The sequence below is a fragment of the Zootermopsis nevadensis genome, unplaced genomic scaffold (genome assembly GCF_977971745.1).
Source record: "Zootermopsis nevadensis isolate Lab colony 2312 unplaced genomic scaffold, Znev_1.0 Znev_ptg000028l, whole genome shotgun sequence".
Classification (NCBI taxonomy): Eukaryota; Metazoa; Arthropoda; class Insecta; order Blattodea; family Termopsidae; genus Zootermopsis; species Zootermopsis nevadensis.
In genome coordinates this window covers 14,773,047-14,796,227 of record NW_028259160.1, presented here as the reverse complement: position 1 = coordinate 14,796,227, position 23,181 = coordinate 14,773,047, and the positions used below count along the sequence as shown (strand labels likewise).

Genomic DNA, 23,181 nt, shown 5'->3' with positions numbered 1-23,181 from the left:
GTTCTTGTGATGGCTGCAGCAATGGTTAGCACTCCATATACAGGAGGTCCCAGGTTCAAATCTCAACCTACAGACCAGTTTTCCTGAGGTCCTTTGTGATTTTGCTGTCCCTTCAGGCAGATTCCAGAACTGTATTTCAAATTCAGCCATGACTGCTTATTTCCAATTCATTGTTCAGCCTTATTAAGGATGATAAACTAATTTTTTTAAAGAACTGTTGCTTCTTTCCCCCCCCCCCCAAAATACAATCATTACTCCGTTTTCTTAACTGTAAGAAGAATGCTTGATAATAATATACTAGTTGTCTGTTTTAGTTAGAGCTACCGGGTCTCCAATTTATGAGGTTACGGTCGTGCTTACATTGCGTTATCGGCCGCTGCTGTTGACGTAGGCGGGACTTGTACACGTGAGTCACGGGCGAGTCAGTTTCAGTGCCGCTAGTAACAGCGAACTACGAATATTTCTCGTCACTAATACATGTTATTACATTAATTGTTTTTACCTTAAATCACAAAAGATGTTCAAAGTGACTTCCTTGTGCTTGCAAGCAAGTTTCACATCTCATTAACATATTTCTAAATACTCGACGAAGCTCTTCTTGGGATATTGCCGATTATTTTCTTTTTGTGATTTAAGGTAAAAACAATTAATGTAATAACATGTATTAGTGACGAGAAATATTCATAGTTCGCTGTTACTAGCGGCACCGAAACTGACTCGCCCGTGACTCACGTGTACAAGTCCCGCCTACGTCAACAGCAGCGGCCGATAACGCAATGTAAGCACGACTGTAACCTCATAAATTGGAGACCCGGTATAAGCCCAGGGACACCAGTTTTTAGTACTTGACTTAGGTGACTGGTTCAATAAATATGGCAAGAAACAGCCTTGCCTTACCCTATATCCTCATCAGTTAATCCATTACCTCTATGATAAACAGTGTAGGCGTAGTTAATCACACAATCTACATACTCAAATGACTGGGAAAACATTAAAACATGCAATAACGGTCCACAAAACACATACTATCATAAATTAGGAATTTTTTATTTTACTTCTAACTCAAAGGTTATCTGGTGCTTCTGTTTTTCAAAAATTAACACTGCATTGTAAAACAACACTTTCCAGACAACCAACAACACATGTGAAGGAAGCTGACAATTCAATAATTTATTTCCACAATGAAGGATTTATTTTAATTTATATATTCCCTAATAAAACAGCCACCAGTTAGTTTGGGAGTGTGCTAATAAAAAGCAGTTGATGTGTTTACTTTGCAGTCACATTTGTAATGATAATCTTCTCCTCTTCATCTTCCTTGTGTCTATTTGGGTCATCTGGTTTCATTGCTGGGAAGAAGAGCACCTCCTAAAAGAGTGGACAACACAATGTTAAATTCCTTTGGCAAACATAAGCATGCACTAATTTATCGAGCAGTTCATGTGCTAGCACCCTATTCATCTAATGTGACTCATTCTACACACAATGATAAAACAACTAATCACAAATACAGCACAACATTAATGCCGGTGAAGTCAAATTTAACTAGTTCAAATATTTATCTCAAATGCATTTAAAGAGTTTGAATTTGATCAACTGATTGCATGCACCACAAAAATGTAATTTATATTTGTTGAGCTGAGATGCGGCAATCTCCCCAGAGGAAACCAAAATTATGATTGAGAACAAATACAAACCAAAATCATAATTATATGAGATCTGATGTTCTCTTGGCAGAGAAAAAGTCAATGCTGGTCTTCAAGTCTACAGTGTTATTACCCAGAAGATCAACACTGGACAAATTATAACTGATAATGCAACATATGATCATGTGAATAAGACTTTTACGTACATATCTGGAATGTTCCGATAGTATGGCAAACCAAGGAATGAAAGATATAAATTCAATACAAATCATAAAATATTCACAGATAACAAAAAACAAACAACATGTTTCAATTTAAGTTAAAGACATTAAGACAACTGAAAAATGTTCCCAAAATATGTAAATTTTGTGAATCTAACAGTTTCATCCACATTTCAATGCATAACCCATGTAGTATGGCTGATAAAAAAAAAGACTTTTTTTTTTCAATTCGTAGGTTCCAATTTGCTCATTCTAGTCGAACTCACCAATCAGGTTGCTTTATTTTATTGGACAATATGGAGCAATTCTGATACATAATAATTTTCACCTTAAAAAAAAAAAAAGAGAGAGATCACCATGTAACAATGAAAATGCAGCATCCCTGTAAGGTACACTAAAAAAGGAATGCTATGTTATAATAACTACACAACACCCACACAAAGTGAAAGAGTCCAGCATCCTTTTTGTTGTTTGCTTAAATGCAAGTAATATTTTGAACTGTCTGAGTGTCCACACATGTATTCTGATCTGTGCAGTTTATGAATGCTTCTGATTAATCCAGAATTTCAGCTCCCAATATAATTACATGTTTGGTTGTAACAAAGTTCGATTTACTATCCAGAAAGGACCATGTAAGTAGAAGAGTCTTCAATAACTTTCAGTCATGAAGATACTCTTTGTGGGACAGAAAATATTACATTGCATTCTGTTAAAACAGTGGCCTTGTATACTACTTAAGAACTGCATACCACATTCCAAATTAATATCAATGTATATCCCAAACTAACTTTTCATGTGAAGTAAGTAAAGAACATGTGACAGCTTGAGTTGTGTCTTATGCACAACTGCTTAATGATTTTACAAAATGATTGTACCTTAATACTTCCACAACATAAGTTCTCATTTAACTTTTCTCCATATAATGATGATGCATATAATATAATAAATCTAAATTTAAATGCTAATCCCACATGCAAAAAATTTTTAGCAATAGAATGTTTATGGCATATGAGAAGCAATTCCAGCCAGAGTGTCCAGGAAGAGAAAAGCACATGGTAGTTTTCCAGCATTTATGTTTGGTGAGATTTTAAAGCCCCCTGCAAAAACTGATTTAAGAGTCCCCTCAGCCCATCAATTACACTAAACTCTTACCTTGACCACTTCTCTCTTTTTTCCCTCTACAAAGTCAAGCAAGCTTTGTAAGTTAGGTAAGGCAACACTTTTAAAAAAGTCCTGTTAAGCCCCACAAATGTAAGATTATAAAAATAAGAAGTGTATTTTATACTGCATAGATGTAGAACTTAACATCTCTGTTGCCAAAAACAAAGACGTACTCAAGCCCACGTTTTACACAACTGGTGTGAAATATGAAGGAAACATTTTGTCCACACCCTCCACTCAATTGACCATCAGAACCCTTTGTTATTTTAATTTCTTGGTCATCTCTGCCTTACAAGTTGTCTGGGACTGTTCACTTGCAAAATATCACTTGATAAATCTCCAAAACATCCAATAAATACATCGCTCTGTGGAAACAATCTCGTGCATAAATAAATATACAACTAATTTAAGATGCATTGTTAAGAATACTATGATCCTTGGCCACAGAGGGCACCATTCTGATCGGGGCACCCTGCAACTGCAAGCTATGCAGGGCGAGTCCTGATGGCTCTGCAAACATTATGAGTGGCTCAAATTTGATCTAGAATTTCCAGTTTCTATTATATAAGTGTGGATCAGTGTCATATCTGCACAATCATTTCATGGAATTTGAAATAAGAGAGAAAATTTATTGACATCGTATGATCAAAACTGTTGGTAAGATTTGAACCAGATACATATTAATCAACACATGGCATGCTTTTCTAGCTCATACCTTGATGTTATTGGAATCTGTGAGAAACATGGTCAGTCTGTCTATGCCCATGCCCCAGCCTGCTGTTGGGGGCAAACCATACTCCAGTGCTGTGCAGAAGGTCTCATCTACTAGCTGAGCTTCATCATCACCTGCTGCTTTATCCTGCAAACCATAACAAAACTGATTCTCTAACTCAGTGGTATTCAAACTGGGGTACGTGAAGACATCTTAGGGGGTATGTGAAATTTAAAAAAAATATTATTTTATGATAAACACTGAATAATCAGTAATGTAATTTATTTAATTTATTTTAGATGTAGATTATATACTATGTATAACTTGAATTATACACCAACAACTTTGGGGGTACACAGTTGAAGAGAAATTATATCTGGGGGTACGCGAACAAAAAAGGTTGAATACCACTGCTCTAACTCAGTGCCAAAACAAAGATGAGATGCTCGACTCTGATTTTAAATAAACTAAACTAAATGTAGGATGATAGAACACGAAGGTTCAAACTTCTAATACCACACTCATTAGGCATGACTCCAATTCCGTGACATGGTGAGGTATAAAGCAAGACATTAAGCACTGCCTGGAAGTGAAAAACCTTCCAAGAAAAACTAGTAAAATTAAGGATCAAAGAGGTCCTTGCTAACTGCATCAACAAGGCACTACAGCCCAGAAGGCAAGCCATCTTCAGACTCAGTGCTGTGAAAACTTCAAATCCTAGTCATTCTTAACAAAGTAGTTACCGATGACCTGACTCCTAATGCTCCTCCTTCTCAAGTATAATTCCCTCTTCAGAAATATACACATTTTCATCCAACAAAGGGTCAATAAAATAATATAAAGAATTATCACCACGAACTACAGCATCATGTGAATTCTGAAGTAGAATCCAAAAATTTGAAAACAAAAGGCCTTTGATATTTCAAGTATTAAAATTCTCAACTGTAAGAGTTTATATCTTGAAAGTAATGGGAACAATGGTATGTAAATTATGAAATAAATATTAGAATTAAAATATTTTTACTGAATATAGGGATACATAAACATCAAGACAATAGAAGGGTCATTCTAAATAGGATACCCTCATTTCGACTAAACTCTTGTCTCCTGGAATAATAAACATTTTATGTACTTGTTCTTTGTGATTAGTGCAAATACAATTCTCTCCTGACAACTTTCATTATAATCCCTCAGTACCATATACAGAAATCTACTAAACATTCAATTACCTTGGCTTGTTGCTCAAACCGTTCCCGTTGCACAGCAGGATCATTTAATTCTGTATATGCATTGACTACCTCTTTCTTCACGATGAACAACTCAAATCTTTCAGTAAGGCCCTGCACAGAGCGATGCCACTTAGCTAGCGGACTCATGATCTGTGGATGGTCACAGATAAATGTAGGACTGATGCACTTCTCTTCCAAAAATTCTCCAACTAACTGAAATTAAAATAAGCCTAATCAGTTTCTAAAGGTAAGAAACAATTTCAAACTTCGTTATTTTACACAACTTCAGCTTTCAGGGATGAGCCACATCAAATACTGAACATTAACCAACTTTAGCAAATAATGCTGTTGCCATCTTCAGGGTGAATATGTAATGGCAGGGTGTTCTTGGAAGTTTACAGCAGGCAGTAGGTGGCAAGTAGGGTTTGATGGTGCTGACTGGCAGAGTGGAAGAGTGGGCTGCCATATAATTGGATTGCAGTGGAAGTAACCTGAAATTAGTATGAAGTGCATCACAGTGTCACCTTGTCTAAGAGCCGTGCAGCAGTGCGAGGGACTGGACATTCCACACCTCGCTCCTCACATAGGTCACTCAGGAACTTTGTGGCCTCTGGACTACCCAGTTTGTCTGCATCTGGCAACTTTACATTCAGTACCTCTTCCAGTGATGGAAACATTGAGATCCGTTTGAAGGGCGGTGTGAAGTCTATTTCAACAGCTTCTCCTCCTGGACCATCTGGGTGATACTCGATTTTGTATGTGCCATGTACACTTTTTACCATGCCTGATGAATAAAGAATGCACATTTTACTACCACCAGGAAGTGTAATATGACTACCATAATTTCAATGGATGTGCAATACAAAACCCTGAGGATTGATTGTGTAGTGAACCAAAACTGGTATCCAAATCTTTACTATGCAATTTTAATACTGACACTCAGGCAACTTGATGCTTTGCTAGCTATAGAAGCTTTGCACTTATTTAAACCAATAAGTGGCAATTAATTTTCTTCAAATTTTCAGTACTCATCTTGCATTGAGAAATTGACATCTTGAGGAACAATCTTCTTTGTATGCAGAAAAATGCTAAGCCATCGCAATGCTCAAAACTCCCAGAAAGGTGAGAATGTTTTTCTAAAATTGTCGTTTTCTTTGTTCCTGTTTAACATACTGAGATAACTTTTTGTTATCATAATGTCTAGTAGTCAGTTTTCAACAGTCATTAACCAATGGCATGCAGCAAGAAATAAAGACAAACACAACTTTCAAATCTGAGTCAACAGAGAAGAAACATGCACCCCCATCACACAGAACAGGTTGCTGGGACTAGCAACCAACCACCTATTCATTTTTCTTCTGCACAAATGCTATTAAGTGTTATAAAAGAAATAATGAGTCATCAGAAAAAAGGCTGCCATGACAAGTCTCAGAGTTTCAAGTTTGTTGCAAAAATTACAGTTCATAAAATAACTGGACACCTGTGCATATAAGCTTTTCTATTATCAGTGTATAATGATTAACCATTGAATTATTACTTCTTCTTTTTTAAATAAAGGTCTGCTTCTCATTAACTGGCCAGGCACACAGTAAGGTGTTAGGTAAATAAAGGCTACTATGATCATTTGTAAGGTTCACTATTTGTTGAAATATAATAAAGCCCTTATAATATACCAATTACATTGATTATATTAACATAAACAGGGACCCCCCACACCCATTTTAAGCTAAACTTCTTTGCCAAATTCCTGGGAGTAAAAAGAATTAATCACTGAAACAAATAGTTACTATGAAAGTCAAAAGATGTAAATGTAATTAAATCCTTACCTGATAACATGCTCTCTGTTATGTGCATTAAATCATGATAATCTGCATATGCCATATAGAATTCACATGTTGTAAATTCTGGATTGTGTGTGAGATCAATTCCTTCATTTCTGAACTGACGTCCAATTTCATAAACTCGATCAATACCACCCACAACCAGCATCTATTGACATAAGAAATACTTGAACTGTACTATCGCTCAAATTAATTTCTATTAATATCTTTGAAGTGGGCTAATCTACAAGAATACGAAGACAAATCATGAATATCCATTTCACTTATAATTAAATCCCTAACATTTCAATCTATTAAATTTAAGTCTTCAACACTTTCCCACGGCATACTGCCAGAATAAAACTACCTATACAATCACATAACACAGCTTCTGTTGGAAGAGATTAAATTAGAAGCCTAATTATTTAGAGTAATACATTCTATATGAAGACTGGGGTTAAGTAGATCAAATCTGACCATAGGACTGTTATGTATAGTGACTTGGAAAGTCAGCAGAACTTAACATGGCTCCAGCTGGTGCTGCAGACACAACCCAAACTCGATACAAGTAACATATGTCACCACTATTCCTATCCACTTTACAAAACACCAAACATTTTTACCTTGTGATAGAGTTCAGGAGCAATCCTCATGAACAAGTCCATGTTGAGTTCATTGTGGTGCGTGACAAATGGTTTGGCAGTTGCTCCTCCTGCAATCATGTTCATCATAGGTGTCTCAACTTCCAGAAAACCAAGACTATCAAGGAACGTGCGCACATACGAAATAATTTGTGCTCTTATATGAAAATTTTGGCTCACTTTCTCATTCAGAATCAAGTCTAGGTATCTCTGACGGTATCGTGTTTCCTGAAATGACAAAATATGCGCATGACCAACACAGTTCATAAACTATAACAAGCCTATATATCTGATGATGATGGAGGCAGTAAACACCTCTGAAACAGTAAGTTTCTTACATGACACAACATCCAAGACTGTCATCATCATAAAGCAAAATATATGTCCAACTACAGTCCAGAACATTACGTATCTCTGGAAGGAGGGAGAACAAAGGGGATATGGTACAAATAGCAGGAAAGACAAAGTGATAAGTAACTAGCATGTACTGTATTTGATACAGAAGAAGGAATGTACACCACGACATGAACACATTTATTATCAGTCCTAAGAAATTTACAGTACATGTAGGTTACCTGTCAACCCAGCTCCTTTGGTTTCTTCCCATATGACATTTTTCTATAATGAGTTGCTCTCGTTTTACACCCAGTGTCTATCTTGGGTAGCTTTTATGAACATGGGAAGTATTAAACAGCTGAGTGACTATCACTTTCTCAAGAACACTACTCCATAGAGTTGGGTTCTTTAAACATAAAAACGGCACAGACTGCACCATACAAAATACCGTCTATTTAGCACTCATATAAATTATTAAGTCACAGGCAGTAAAAAGTAGTGAAACTTATGCAATAATGACAGTTCAATATGGCAATATGTGCATGAGCTAGAGGAAAGTTTATAAACAGATGGAGAGATACAAAGGAAGTCACAATTTTGTTCACCTGAAGAATCAACACTGATGAAATTAGCATCAGACATGTTAAGGCATGGAGCAAAAATGGCTCAAGGTAGAACAGAAAATTTATTATTCTGATGAACTTAAGGAATTAATGAACACAATAAAATGCAGTGAAAAGCAAGGACAATAGGTAAATCCCCCCCCCCCCCCTCAATGCAACTGCTATATGGTCATCCTTTCAAAACTTGTAATAAAATTTAGTGTTTCACTATCAATGAAATGTTTGGATAAAGAACGTTTAATGGTACTGTACCTTATCTTTAAGTCCAAAATGAAGATGAGGAAGCATGTGTAGACATGGTGATAGAAGTTTCATGTTTTTTGGTACAATAGACAGTTCACCTTTCTTGGTCTTTCCAGGATTGCCACTGCAACCAATTATATCACCACGCCTCAATTTGGCAGTATCTACTATAAATTTTTCTTCTGACTCATATAGCTTTGAATTTGCCATTACTTGAATCTTGACTCCTTCTCCCCGCAAGTCATAAAATATCAACTTGGCTCCAGACTCTCTGATTGCATGTATGCGACCTGTTAACAAGAGGACATACGTAACTGAAGATTCTCAAGTGATTAAGTTGTGGTAAGAAATATTACAAAAGCATAAACTAGCATAATGATATGAAGATAAATGTGTCAGCAGTAACAGTTGGAGAAATAATTAGCTTCTTTTCATAATCCAGACAACTATGTGATTTATAATGTATAGGTGCCATATTATTAAGTTTTCCACAAATGACCATAAAATAATATTTCAAATAGAACATGAACATGAAGTGCTCAATTCTGTGATCTCTTAACTTCCATCTGGTGTTATCCCCTTGTGCATAATCTACTGACAGTAACTTGTAATGTGTGGTACTATTACTAAAATATCAAACAGTTTAAACCTGCAACGCTGACTTCGATGCCATCCAAAATTTCTCCATCACTAACATGGTCATATGTATCTATAAACTCTGCTAGCGAGATTGAAACATGAAACTTGTGTGGATATGGATGTTCATCCGTCTGCTTTAGCTGTGCAACAGCCTGACTGCGCAATCTGAAAAACTCCTGCACAGAACAAAAAAGAATTACAACCATATTATTTTTTACATTTGTGATGTAACACACTGTGCTTTCAAGTGTCATCATACTAATAATTTCCCATCATAACTTAAGAACAGTTTTCAGAAACAATAGTGACTTTAGCAGAGCATTTCCTTGACCTTGAAGCTGTGACATGTTTTTGAATGCTCTCTTGAAAATACTGCCCTGTGCTATAAATGTTCCCATTGTTGGAGATATCTGCATACATGTTACCAGTAGCCTGATTAATATACTAAATTCTATACAAAATATGAAATACTACAAACACAGCAATATGTTGAAACACTGGGAAGCTAGAAAGCTAATAGAGAACTGAAAGTCAGCTGACATTTCTGTACCTCCTATTAGAATGGCTGTATGCATGTGCAGATAGGTACTTCTGTCTGAAGGTCATGTCAGTTCTCCATTCAGACAGCCAGTACACTTTATGAACAGAAATTCTGAAGAATTTTCTATCATCTTATATTTCCATAAGCTGAATAATAATGTCAAAGCATCTATGCTGTATACTGTAATGTGCAGAAACTTGACTCACGTTGGGACTGATCTCCTCCTCTTTAACAAGAGAGCTGGTCTCTTTCTTTTTAGTGCTCTGAGTGCCCAGCAATGCTTTCTCCTTAGCTTTCTGCTCCTGTTTCAAGCGTCGTTTCAACTCACTGCAATATATAAGTAAAATCAATCAATGTGATTGCTGAAGCTCACACTATGACATCTTATTTACCACACTCAGGTCTCAACACACCTATGATGCAGCCTTGAATTGGATCCAGAGAGACGGCTTATAGCAAGACCACCTTGGAAAGTAGGACCCAATTCCCAGAAAGTGTTCCCTATTTCCCTTATGCATATCAGTCCAAACCTCAACATGTTGTCTCCACCTCAAATTATTCTATCTGTAATGACATTTGCAAATTTGTATGTAGCAAATCCATTCATGTACACTGTACCTAGCAAACAAATTTCTTCATGTGCTATCATATTCAAAAGTTCAGATTCCCAAAAGAATAACAGGGCCTTGCACTCTGCATCATAACATAAACACTTCGTATGTATGTATGTGTACAAATATATAAAGACTAATTTCTTGATAGTAAAATCTTGACCCTGCACTACCAGTTTCCAAACCCTTTTTGACTAACTACGTAAGTGTTATCCACATCAAAAGCATGACTCTCTTCCTAAGATAATTAAAGAAAACAGAAGGTAGGAGAAAACTGCATAATGAAGACATTTCACAATCAATAATCTTCAACAAATACCTGGATAATCAAACCAAGGAGATGATCTTAAGGAAACAGGATGGGGAGGCTGGATTAATCTGGCTCAGGACAGAGATCAGTATCAGGCTCTTGTCAACACAGCAATGAACTTGGAGCTCCATAAGAGGCAGGAAATGTAACTGACTAACTGAGCAACTATTAGTTTTTCATGAAGAGCTCTGATCCACGGAGCTGGCCTGGTGGTAGATGACACGTTGTATGAAGTAGAGAGATATGGTCAGTATGTTGTGAAGTTGTACACTACTCTTTACAATTTCATTTCAGGCCCCTCTTATCTCAATGCCACATAATTTCCTTATTTATACGTGTCAGGCCGAAGTTAACAAAGGCAGCACATTGTTACGAAATATTTAAACCGAACACATACACCAACAACGAAAACCCAAATGTTACATTGAATACTGTGATGTTTTACAGTGGAACAATACAAATGCTTACTTTTTAGATACCTTCTCTGCCTCTACCTCGGCCATGCTTGCACGTCTTTCACGTCACCACACGCGGCAGGGTTTCGATAGATAATGAATAGGTATGAATGGACGATCAACAGAGGAATGTTTAACAAATACATATAGTAAGAGGCGCTTCATATAAGATGGCAGCACAATCTGTACAACCAAGTATTTACACAGGAGCACCAGGTTCCATATTACAATGGTCTAGTCATAGATTGGTTGGTAAAAGTATAGGTCATAATTAAGTATGTATGTCTGTACAGGTACAGTTCTCTTGCTCATGCAGATCCTGAAATACACAGGTGAAAAGACTTACGGGCACAGATGGGACAGATGACCTTCAGTTCGTCTGTGATAGTGGCGGCAAAGTATAATTATGTTCAAATGTGGACATGAGAATATCGATAAGACGTTGTTGCCATAGCAACCCTATTCAGACGCTGTTTCGTTGTGGAGAACATACATCAAATCTAACATTTCGACATTTCTTTCCAATTCCAGTTCCAATTACAATTTCCAGTGATATTTCAGCTAAAAAAAATGGAATTTAGTTACCAAGACTTTAGAAGATTAGCTGAAATGCTGAAACCGACCGAAGAAGATTCAGACAGTGAAGACGATTTACCACAAAGTGGAATATCTAAGCTCGGTAAAATATTGTGACGTGTTGCTGTGAGAGCAGCATAACAATGTCAATAAACAGTTTAGTTGTCTGTTTATTAACATTATTGGGTTTGGCATTGTTGTATTCGTTTATAGACATTATTGTATTTGGCATTTTCGTATTGACGTGAATAATCCAGGGTTGACAATCTAGGTCGTAAATACCGTCCCACGTTACAATATTTACGGTTGTCTTCAGTCCTGTGCATTTATACTCATATTTATGTATATCAATCGGGTAATAACAGAACAACTGTTGCATTTAAATAACCAATTATTGTTTCTTCGGTGTTCTCATTTTGTTTGTGAATACAGATGAAAGGTCGTACATTAAAACTGAAACTGAAATGAGAGCAAAAACTGGAGGAGCTTACTGTAGAGTAGAGACGGCTGTGACTGAGGAAAAATAAGCTCATCAAGGGATCTTATAATAGTTTACTTTTGCTATACGTAGTCGTTTTTAAACCCTTAATATTTTTTAATTTGGTTGGTAGTTTCATTATTATTATTAGTGTTCTGTCTGAGGACAGGTCCATATGAACAGGATCCTTCCATCCTTTTCTCGGACTGGGACCTGTTCATATACGTTCTTGGCAGATGATCCAGAAGTGGTTTGCCATTGCCTTCTTCTGTGTGTGAATGGAGTAATTGTTGGGATGCCACGGAGGAAAACTCCGTGTTGCCTAGACCACGGCCTTGCCCAACACAAGTTATAAATTCGGGCACCGCCGGGAATCGAACCCGAGACCCCAGGATTACAAGGCCAGCGTTCTAACCGCTAGATCACCGTGGCAGTCTGGTAGTTTCATATAAATAGTTAATGCTGACAGCTTCAATTTAGTCAACCTAATATTATGGCCTTTGTAAACATGATTATCCTTGGGGTCCCATGAACGATGGGGTATATCTTGACGATCTGAAATTCTATCAGATTCTCAAGAAAAAGAACTATGTTTCGTGTAGTTAAGAGTTTTAAAGAAGTATGGGCCATTAAGACGTGTCATGGCTATTTTATAAAATGCTCTCCTTTCTTCTCTTATCGTGCAACAGGCCCAGGAAATATTGGACCGAAGAAAGACAGCGGAGATGGAAATGGTGCCACTGCAGTCACGGAAATGGCTGTTGATTACGCTGCCATCTGGGATGAAAGCGAGATTCCTGACGTCGATGTGGACGACACCAGCACGGACCCTCGTGAGAAACCAGATTTTGACATCAAATACAGACAGGCGGTAACTCCAGAGGATGTGTACCTTCAGGTTCGGCAACCAATCTGATTACGCTCGTCCCTGCTTTTGTCATTTTCAAACGCCTAATTTCTTTGACGTGCGAAGAAGATGAAGTACAATAGCGCAGTGGAAGCTGTGTACTGGGAGTTGCACCTCGTCTGTCTGAATATTGCTGATAGATAATAAGGCTAGGTCACATGCGTAAGTTACACAGTAGTGTCAAATAATGTAGGAATATGACAAGTACTGGATAAGATTTGTAAGGAGGAGATCACTGACTATATGAAGTTTGTGCCCTAGCATTCACTGGTAGAGATGAAAGAAAACTTGCTGGCCCATAATCGAATCGGGTAACTTCAAAATTAAAGTCTAGAACGTTCGAGCCGAATTGGTAAAACTTGTGACGTCCTGCAAGTAAAAAGAATCTCATCCTCTCACGTTTCCCGCTTGACTAACCAACTTATCCTTCAATCTTTTCCCTCTTTTAGTGGATTAGGTAGAATTTATTCTACATTCAGTTGATACGGTCATGTTTAAAACGTCGGTAAACTTCTGCCAGACTACACGGCGCAAAACCCAGAAGACAGCCGTCTTCGGACTCACCGGAGTGAAAACCTCAAATCCTACAACGAATAACCGATGTTGGTGTTGCAGATGGGAGGCAAGTCTGCAGGTACTGCGAGCTGTGAGGATCTGGTGGTGAGCGTGCAGCTGCCAGGAGAAACAAGAGGTCAGGTGAACTTGTCGGTCACTCGCCAGCGTCTGGATGTCCGTTCCCCGCGTTACCGCCTCAGTTTTGCTCTGCCACATCCTGTGAACCCCAATTTGTGCAGAGCAGAGTGGCTGAACTCTGCGCTCGAAATCACTCTTCGGATGGACAGAGAATTTGACTTCATAAATTTCTGATTTCAGCAACCATTCTCTGGTCTTCAGGATTTAGAAATGTCTTGTATTTAAAAGTGAAAATAAATTACTATAACATCCATATATTTTTTCGTCAAGAATTTTCACGTATTCCCAATTAACTCCATGGACCAGAGTCCTCCTCAAAAAATACAGACAGTCACTCAACTGGTCAAGAAATTCCCATACTTTTATGACACTCAAAAATTATTTTAACATACACATAAAACCTAGACTCTCAATTCTGGATTAGTCGCATCCGTTCCACACATCCGTGCCCCATTTCCTTATTCTTCCCTCCATACCATGGTCTTCCTTTTAAATTTCTCACTAAAAGTTTCTACGCATTTCTCATTTTCCTTAGGCCTGATGCGTGCACTACTCAGTCTCCTTGACCGTATCACCTCAGCATTTGGTGACGAGCACAAATTATAAAATTTGTCACGTAAGTTTGCCATATTCCTGTTTCCCTCCGTTAGATCATCATTCTCTGCAGTACTCTGTTTTCAAACACCTTAAGGAACTCTACGTCTTGGTTTCAGAAACTTTGAAACAGATGGTTATTTATTTCGTGTTCAGTAAAAAGGGCTTGCGTCAAATGCAATATTTGCTTACTTAGGCCCTTCTTACCGAGAAACAACGAACTGTAGAGTGTCTCTGAAGGAGACACCGAGAAACATGGTGGAAAGGGTGGATGTCCCTTCTTGTATTCAACGCGTCGAGTCTGCTACCTGGGACAGCTGCCAGATACCAAAGTTCAAGGCAAAGCATTTTTCATAGTCATCTCGTGAAGGTGGTGGACCGGTTTCAGTTGACCCTTTGGTCACGGAAGCGGAAGTTGTATCGACACATCCGTGAGGGGTCGGCACAGCTCAGTGAAGTATTGTGTGCGAGACGACTGGAGTTCCATTCCTGACAGCGACAAGAGTTTCTCTCGTCTTCAGACCGGCCTTGTGGCCCCCCCCCCCAGGCACCGGGGCTCCTCTCTCGGGAACAAAGAGGCCGGGTGGTGAATCTGAAGGTACGACTTCGATTTGCATCGCCCTGATGTTGGAGTCAGCATAGACCTCTGGAACGTTTGTGGACATCTATCAGACTACACGGCGCAACGACTCAGAAGACAGTAATCTTAAATTTTATTTCGATTTTCACAAACACATGTACACATACTCCGGCTCCTAACTTTTCGAGATGGCTCCTAAAATTAGAGGAATATTGTGCAGGTCTGGATATTATAATATACTTAGGATCCAAATCAGGTACTAATCTTGTAGTTAACTACTCAGTTGTTTAAAGTTTAAGGTATATGACGTCATAGCTGTCGTAACGCAATAATATGAATGAAAAGATCTCAAGTTCAAGATCACTGTTGCCTACAGGCCGACCGAAAAGTCTGGAACACCACCAAGATTTTGTTTCTTTTCTGGTATCTTGGCGAAAAATGTCTACAGTATTAGAGAAACGCACGTAAATTATTTTTTTTTTTACAGACATAATGTATGACCTCAAAGACATGGAGATTTAACAACTCAGTTACAAGCCCATCGCTATCAGAATATTGTTGAGGAAGTTTAAAGAAACAGTCTCTGAGGAGTAAAACCTACATTCAAGTTGTTCTAAAGCCTCGAGGGAATTCTGCGAAGCTGCCACAAAAGAAATTGTTATTCCAAAGAAATCAGAGCGGTTCCAAACATAGGAATCTAAATCATGTCAACGTAGATATTCTAATGAAGATCCAAGGATACGTGCATTTTTCGTCTGCAGACATCGAGTAATACTGTAAAATATTGAAATAAAATAAATGATTTCGCCTTTGGTTATAGACTTTTCGGACGTGCTATTAAAAGATAAATTCGTGTGGCAGTAAAGTATCTATTACGACATTGAAACTCTTCTATTACTTGTAACTGCTTGGAGCAATTTACTCTTTGACACATTAACTGACTTGTTTTCCTCGGTTCATAAATATCAATTAGCGTAATATTGAACAAGAGAACATTCGAAGCGAGGAGTTTGGGTTCTAGACTTCAGTTACCAACACTTTCGCATTACATAACAGAGCTGTTAGAAGAAGAAAAAATCTTATTTCTAACATCGATTTTCACAAAAATAATTTTGTTCACGCCCCTCTGCGAACATCTAAAGTGTCCGATATCATATATCGGTAACTACAATGCAAGAAAAATCTGGAACAAAATCCAAATTAAGTAGTTCAATTTTACGTTATTTTCGCAACTTCTCCAAATCAGGGCGGACCAATGACATTCACAGTTCATGAACCACAACACGCCATTTATTTCTAAGTTGCTTCCTTTTCGTTTCCGGAGAATCATTTAAGAATCTTTTTGACCGGCATCTCAAGTTTACTCACGTCTCCGGTCACACACATATTAACTTCACCAGAAAGCAGTTTACAACCTAAATTTTTCATTAATTTCTGTGTAAATAACAAACCCTTTACAGATTTCTATTCGCCCGTTTGGATCTGCAGTTTGTACGTATGGAATTTTGCCTTCGTGAAGACATCACAGAGGGTTCAGGAGTTTCGAGGTTGTACTGTTCGATTCACTGGATTCTTCGGTAGGCGTATTTATAAAAGAGTAAAGTAAACGCCATCCCGTTACGCGCCATGTAAGCGCTTGAGGGGTGAGGTAGTATAGCTCCTACTCATTCTCAACCTCGACACTAGGTGGGAGTGTGTGGTCAGCATAACGACGCTGGACCCCAGGTACCGACTGGACGTAATGGCTAGAAGAAAATCCCCCGCCCCTGTCGGGGATCGAAGCCCGATCGTCCAGCTCATGGTCTGTTTATAAACTTGTCAAAAAGCATTTTGAGAGGATTAAAAAACAGTGTTCTTGAATTTGTAAGGTTCAATCTCGTTTGTGCAGTCAACGCACACATCGCACATGAATTAAACAATAACTGTTAACATCGTGCAGGGTGATAGGTGCGAGGAAAACTATGATTCTAATTGCCACTCGACCTCAATTGGCATGTGGTATCACTAATTGCTATTCGTCCGCGTCAGGGTTTTACTTAATTGTAATCAAGGTCCATTTCTAAGTTTGGGTGCTACAGGGTCACAGAACAAACATCGTGATTTGTCCAAGTTCAACTGCGGCTGAGTCTAGCTCATTCGAAGGGATGACCCATTAATTTATTTCCGTTTCAAGAGAAATCTTGTAGACCAGTCTGAATGTGTTGGGTGTGACTGACCTTCCTAATTGCATAACAACGCGATATGTAAAGTATCAAGGCACATGTTTTTAAAACGTTTATGCAGACTGTGTTACAGTTGTCTTGGATTCCAGTAATTCGTTATGCTCAAAATGTCAGTCGCGCGAATACACTGTATCTGATGTAAACAGCGAATCCATTTACGAAACGCTGTAGTGAAATACTGAAACAGATGACGATACAAAAATCAAACTTCATTTGCAAGCATAAAACGAAGGTTTACTCATTCTAAAAGTCAATTTTCTCTGCTGTGTGTGTGCGATAAATGTAATCTGCAAGTAAAATATCGGAATCCGTTTGATAACGGTCTGAGTATACACAAAATATAATTAAAATAAAGTTATTGCTGGCTAGATAAAAACGAAGTACTCTGTGGGAGCAACACAACCCTGCAAGTTTTTAAAAACAAAATTCTCAGGAAAATATTTGGACCTTCGACGGATTCTGAAGTGATTCTTGGATATGACAAGGAACTTCGTGATTGGCAACTGAAACTTTTCCTATTTATTATGAACATGACATCGCAATTTGAAGTATTACTTGTGATACACATTTTTTGGGGGTTCGGTGATTCAAGTCTTCAGAAGAGACAGCCGGATAAAAATTCACTACGAGTCAAAAGCGACATATTTCATAATGACTGCGCTATATGACAAGCAACACAGCATCTAGATTAGCCTTACTTCATACAAAGACAAAAATCCACACTTCACCAAGCGTTTATTTATTATTTACATAAGAAATAGTCATTGATTTTTTACAGCTAGATTAGCATTTTCGAAGCAAAACAATTTGTCATGACCGCATTTATGAACTCAAATGTTTGTCGTTGTCGCATTCAGTTATAAATACAATTTGAACGGAATGCTCTAAAAAGCTAAAAGAGCTTCGGGCGTTTGACTTCTTACAGGATGTTTACACAAATGGCCTGAAGATAAAAATGAACATTAAGACTAGGACACTTAATAAATAGTAAACGGAAAATACGTTCAGCGTTCACCTTCAATTCGACATTTTATTCAAATTCAGTCGGTAGTTTTTGAGATAAAACACGAGGACGGGCAAAAGAAACCTCCACATTAAGCGTTCATTTTATATACTTGGCCAAGAACGGGTTCCGTTGAATTTCAGTGCTTACGTTTAAAATAACTTTAAAAGCTTTAACGCTGCTTTTCCAAAACTCGCCACTGAACAACGATCTCGAGCTAGCTCAATCCTCGCATTCCGTCTTCTTAAGATCCATCTTAGGATTATCCTTCCATATGAATCCAGGGTTTTCTGCAATGTGAACGTTGATCAGCGAGGTCTCTCACCAAAATTCTGCATTTCCTCTCTTCTCATCCTAGTTACATGCCCAGTCCATAGCGACCTAACTACAAACGATGGTGCGACGATATTATCGAATTCCTCGTCATGTAATATCCTAAAATGTTTATTTTCTTCTAAATTTCTACGTATGTCGGGATCGTATTTAAAACCAAATGGTAGATACGTGACTAGACTAATTTCAAAATCATTCTGCGAGAAGTTCTTGAGATAGAGAGAGAGATAGAGATAGAGAGAGTGTTTGAAATTTAAAAAATCACACATTTATTATCACTTTATTTATTTAGCGACGTTTTACCAACTGGTCGGAGAATGGCGATGGTAGGATGGTTGAGAATGATGGATTACCGCAATGACCAGGCTGCAAACGGCTGTGACCTAATTTGAGACACGCAACATTTGTTCGGTAGGAGACACTGGACACAACCACACGAAACTTCAGTCAGGACTGACGGACGATCTCCAGGTTGAAATTCGTGGCCTGGACCACTCAAATGCTGTGTAGGACTGTTAACCTCTACAACGCGTCACTCGGTGAATGCACTTGCAGCAGTCTGAAAGCTTAGTCATCCACAGCGATTACCAAACTCACAGTGCATACGAGTATATACCCCCTTCTTCCACTTTTTATACTGAGAATCTACCAAATCCCTGTTTTCCGTGACTACATTCGTGTTTAACTTTGCTGTGTTTATTGTACTCTTTATTTTATCGTTTATGAGAAAAGATAACAGCCTTGTGTTGTTCACGCCACGTCAGAGCGGAACCTTGAGGACCAGTTGTGTGTGAGCCTATAACTCCTGTCGCAGTCTGTGGTCCGCGCAGTTCTGGACCGCCGTCAGACTCTTGTTCTCCGGTTGGAAGCGCTCTGGAATGGTGGAGTTGCTCTGAGCAGCTGTTCGTGGTGCCACGGACTGACAAAGCGACCTTGTTCGAGTTTACTCAGAAGGTAAGTAATATCACCCGGGACTAGTGCTGCCTAAGATGTGACAACAGTTTTGCTTTAGCGGAGTGTCGTTTTAAGTTTAGTCCAGTGGCGCTTAGATTTTTTCGTCTTAATCAGATTTTGAAGTATCCCCACACCCCTTACGGTGTCCGTAGCATTTATTTTATATTTTATATCCTTGATCACAAATCTTATTAATATTTATACATTTAATTGTCTCAAGTTTGAAACTCAATTCTGCATTAAATACACAGGTCGTATGTAGGAAAATTAAAGTCGCGCTAAAACCAACAGAAGACGTCAAACACAGCAGACCACAATCGACAAATTCAGTGCCGAGAGAACTTCAAATTTCTAGCAAAAGCATACAAATTTTGGGGTAGGCACTTATAAAATATTTGAAGCAAGATTAATTAATTCATAGGAAATTTGACGGTTGAAGACGATGTTCTGAGTGAGAAAATATTAATAAATGGTGAATAGGTACGGATTTGGAAGGAGATGGATGTCACCTGTTTCAAGGTACTGTGCCAGAATTTGCATGGAGGGATTAACGAAGTCCATACAAAGTGAATTGCGAGAACTGAAAACCCATTCGTGATTCGAACCTGTGATCTCCCGAATGACATCAAATACCAGCCTGTTCCAGAGATCTACCAGGAATAGATAATGTGGTTTTGGAAGATATCGCATAAAGAAGAACTTGATGATTTAAACATGTAAGATTCTGATTGTTATTTTACCATGGTTTTTTTTAAATATTTATAACATCGATTCATTGTGAATGACGCAGGTTGGCAAAAACGTAAGATGAAGCGGTCGTGGCTTATTTTAACGTATTATTGCAGAATTTCAATATCATAAGCGTGCAGAAGGTGCGGTTAAGATGCCGCCTGTCAATTTTAGTACTGAGAATGAGTCAACTAATTTTGTTCATATTTGTTGAAAGTAAATTTGCATAATAGTTATAAATAATAATATGATTACAAAAATGTTTGCGCAATATCTTTATTCTCTCATACATTACATAGGGAAAGTAAATTAAACTAGCTCCAAAGAGCTGAATCGTCCTTGATAAAGTCATTACTGCTCAGGAAGTTAAGAGACTTTCATAGAACTTGAAGGTTCATTACCGTGTCAAGATGAGCCCATCACTGGTACTTATCGGGAGCCAGATGAATCCGATCTTGCAATATGTGTGTGCCATAAGAACGCATACGAAATCTTGGTCGAAAATTCTCAAACGGACAGACAAATTGAGAGATTGATTTTCATAAACCTAGCAAGGCTAACGCTACTTCGAATAGTCGGTTGATATTTGAATAATAAACTGGGAAGAAGTGGTTAAGGCTTATTTTAATGATAATATCTCGACATTTTGCAAAAAGTGGTTAGCCAAGGTTTTACAACCATGTAAAACAGAGGCAGTGCACAGACCTATAAATATTGTTGAACAGTTTACAGACTACATTTTGTGAGAAATATCAGAGAAACAAACACTCAGGCTGTAACCTATAAGAAATATAAACCAATCTTACGTTTTTAATGCAATCGGTATCAAACTCGAGATCAACCCGATGCTATATATTATGGAATCCAACATGGTGGCTATATCACGATTAACCTTGATCGAGATTACGGGTCTTCGGGACCTCCAAAAATTGAAACAGGAATGAGAAACCTAGGAATATATGGGAGGAAAATATTGGAATAGTTTTTAAGGAAATATTTTGTGAGGAAATTAAGTTCGTTCAAGTAGCGAAACTTACGGTCTACTGGCGGGAACCTGAAGCAGGAAAATGTTCAATCAGTTGAGCGACGCTCCACGGATGTAAATAGACGTCTACACAACTGTGTATGAAATATCTTCGTTTTCTCAAGCTCTCACGAGACAGACATACTGCTCTGTTTAATATTAAGAATGAATTCTGAAACAATTTTATTTTTACATTTCATATGACGATTTTGACTGGAATTTGGACCGTGTTTTGGGTTTTCATGATAAACCAGCTTTGTCCATATAGACCAAAATTACATTTTTATTGTCTTCTCTAGCACAAACGTCAGTGAGACGAACAGTGCGCTGCTGAAAACAATTATCCCCGCCCCTGGTAAAACACAGAACAACAATCAGTATCCATTAAAGTCAGTGACCAGAGATTTATTGAGGCTGAGAAGAAATATGTTTGACTGCATCACCTAAAATTAGCCTCACTGTCGCACTATTAGGTCCAGTACGTCACTACTTCCACCTAGTAGGCACAAGATAATGTGACTGCTAGTCTTATCAGTGTGGAACCTTTCTGTATCAACATTTTTGTGTGTTCTTGACTCAAAGTGTATGTCTGTCCGTCTATATATCCAAATATTTATTATCAGAAACTGCTTAGTAGATCTGATGAACATTTATTTGTGCCCATAATCTGTTGGGTCTATTTTACAACAACTACTCAAATCAATTTTTTTTATCATTTATGTCAGAAATGGTCCATCGTACATAATTATGCTTATGGTTTATATTCAAATAAAGAACTACACAGGTGAAACATTGTATCTATTAAAATAGCAACGAACGATTTTAAAAAAATGTGTGCACTCTAAATGGAAAAATAAATACATCTGAAATTAATGAACTACTACGATAACTCGACAATATATTGTTTTATAAAGAGTGTCATCCATATGCCTTGGAAATAATCGTGACAAACTTCGAGTTACGCACCAGTAATTATCGGTAACAATCGATAGATATTCGAGAGCGATTGTAACAGATGCATATATCTATAAATCTGGCTTTACCTAGACTAAATGTGCGTCGTTTCTGGAAGCAGACTGTGCTATGGACAGTCTCAAGGTTAGAACACGGTGTTTCCTTGAACTCGAGGGAACCGGTGAGCCACTCTTGGCAGCTTCCATTCATGTGCTGTATCTCAACATTATTATGCAGTATGCACGCATATCACTAAACTTTAAATCACGACTTTATCGCTCCAGTCACAAATTTAATATGCTTTTGAAAACGACGTTACTTTTTCAAAATAACGATCGTCAGATGTCCATCAAGACTCGTGAACTGTTGCACTAGATTCATAACACTTTCCATTATGCGTAGTAACATGGCCGATGATAATTAAAGCGTAATAAAAATTAAAAATCTCTATGTTTTTCCTATGTTACTAAAATATAACTATGAACCTTCGATTTAATGTATAGTTGGTTTTCTTCTTCAAGAACAACTTATTCTTGCAGTAGCAAACTTAGTCTGACATTTAAATGAATGTTCTGACCTTTCTCAAAGAATATTATGCACATTGAATTCTGACGTCATGATAAATGTGTGGAAAGAAACATGGGCATTCTTGACATGGTTTGCATTGACTGAGACTTTGCACATATGCATGTGTGTGTGTGATCCATGAACAATCCTGGAGAAATAACTCTATTTCCCCAAGAATTAGAATTCTTAGCCTTTTCTGGTAAAACCACGTTATCATGGCTTTTAATGGTTGGTTACAATTACTGCAATTATTGACACCGTTATTATTAATACTATTCGTCCATTACACATGGGTTTGATAGCAAAGACTTTCTTAAGTTGCTAATTCAAATATGTAATGCAAAGAGCTGAAATGATTATATTTAAAATACAAATATCT

General features: G+C 37.8%; 2 protein-coding genes across 5 annotated transcripts; one reads left to right on the top strand and one right to left on the bottom strand.

Annotated features, from left to right (window-relative positions):
- Positions 1-1,026: 1,026 nt before the first annotated feature.
- On the bottom strand, positions 1,027-11,345 carry LysRS (Lysyl-tRNA synthetase). 4 transcript variants are annotated; one of them, XM_087357677.1, is made up of 11 exons: positions 11,202-11,343; positions 10,226-10,376; positions 10,019-10,139; positions 9,282-9,447; positions 8,642-8,922; positions 7,413-7,658; positions 6,796-6,958; positions 5,494-5,753; positions 4,970-5,182; positions 3,744-3,905; positions 1,027-1,368 (listed from the first exon to the last, which is right to left on the bottom strand). In XM_087357677.1, exons 2-11 carry the CDS (start codon positions 10,348-10,350, stop codon positions 1,270-1,272), a joined length of 1,836 nt encoding a protein of 611 aa, XP_087213803.1. In that variant the 5' UTR covers positions 10,351-10,376; positions 11,202-11,343; the 3' UTR covers positions 1,027-1,269. The 4 variants fall into 4 exon arrangements, with proteins under 4 accessions (XP_087213803.1, XP_087213805.1, XP_021925769.1 ...); XM_087357679.1 differs by lacking the exon at positions 10,226-10,376 and having other exon boundaries at positions 11,202-11,345; XM_022070077.2 differs by lacking the exon at positions 10,226-10,376 and having other exon boundaries at positions 3,744-3,887; positions 11,202-11,345.
- A 66-nt stretch (positions 11,346-11,411) lies between these two features.
- Dnaaf6 (Dynein axonemal assembly factor 6) lies at positions 11,412-14,097 on the top strand. Its single transcript, XM_087357705.1, has 3 exons — positions 11,412-11,867; positions 12,932-13,140; positions 13,765-14,097. The coding sequence occupies exons 1-3, from the start codon at positions 11,759-11,761 to the stop codon at positions 14,014-14,016; spliced, it is 570 nt and encodes a 189-aa protein (XP_087213831.1). The 5' UTR covers positions 11,412-11,758; the 3' UTR covers positions 14,017-14,097.
- Positions 14,098-23,181: the final 9,084 nt, after the last annotated feature.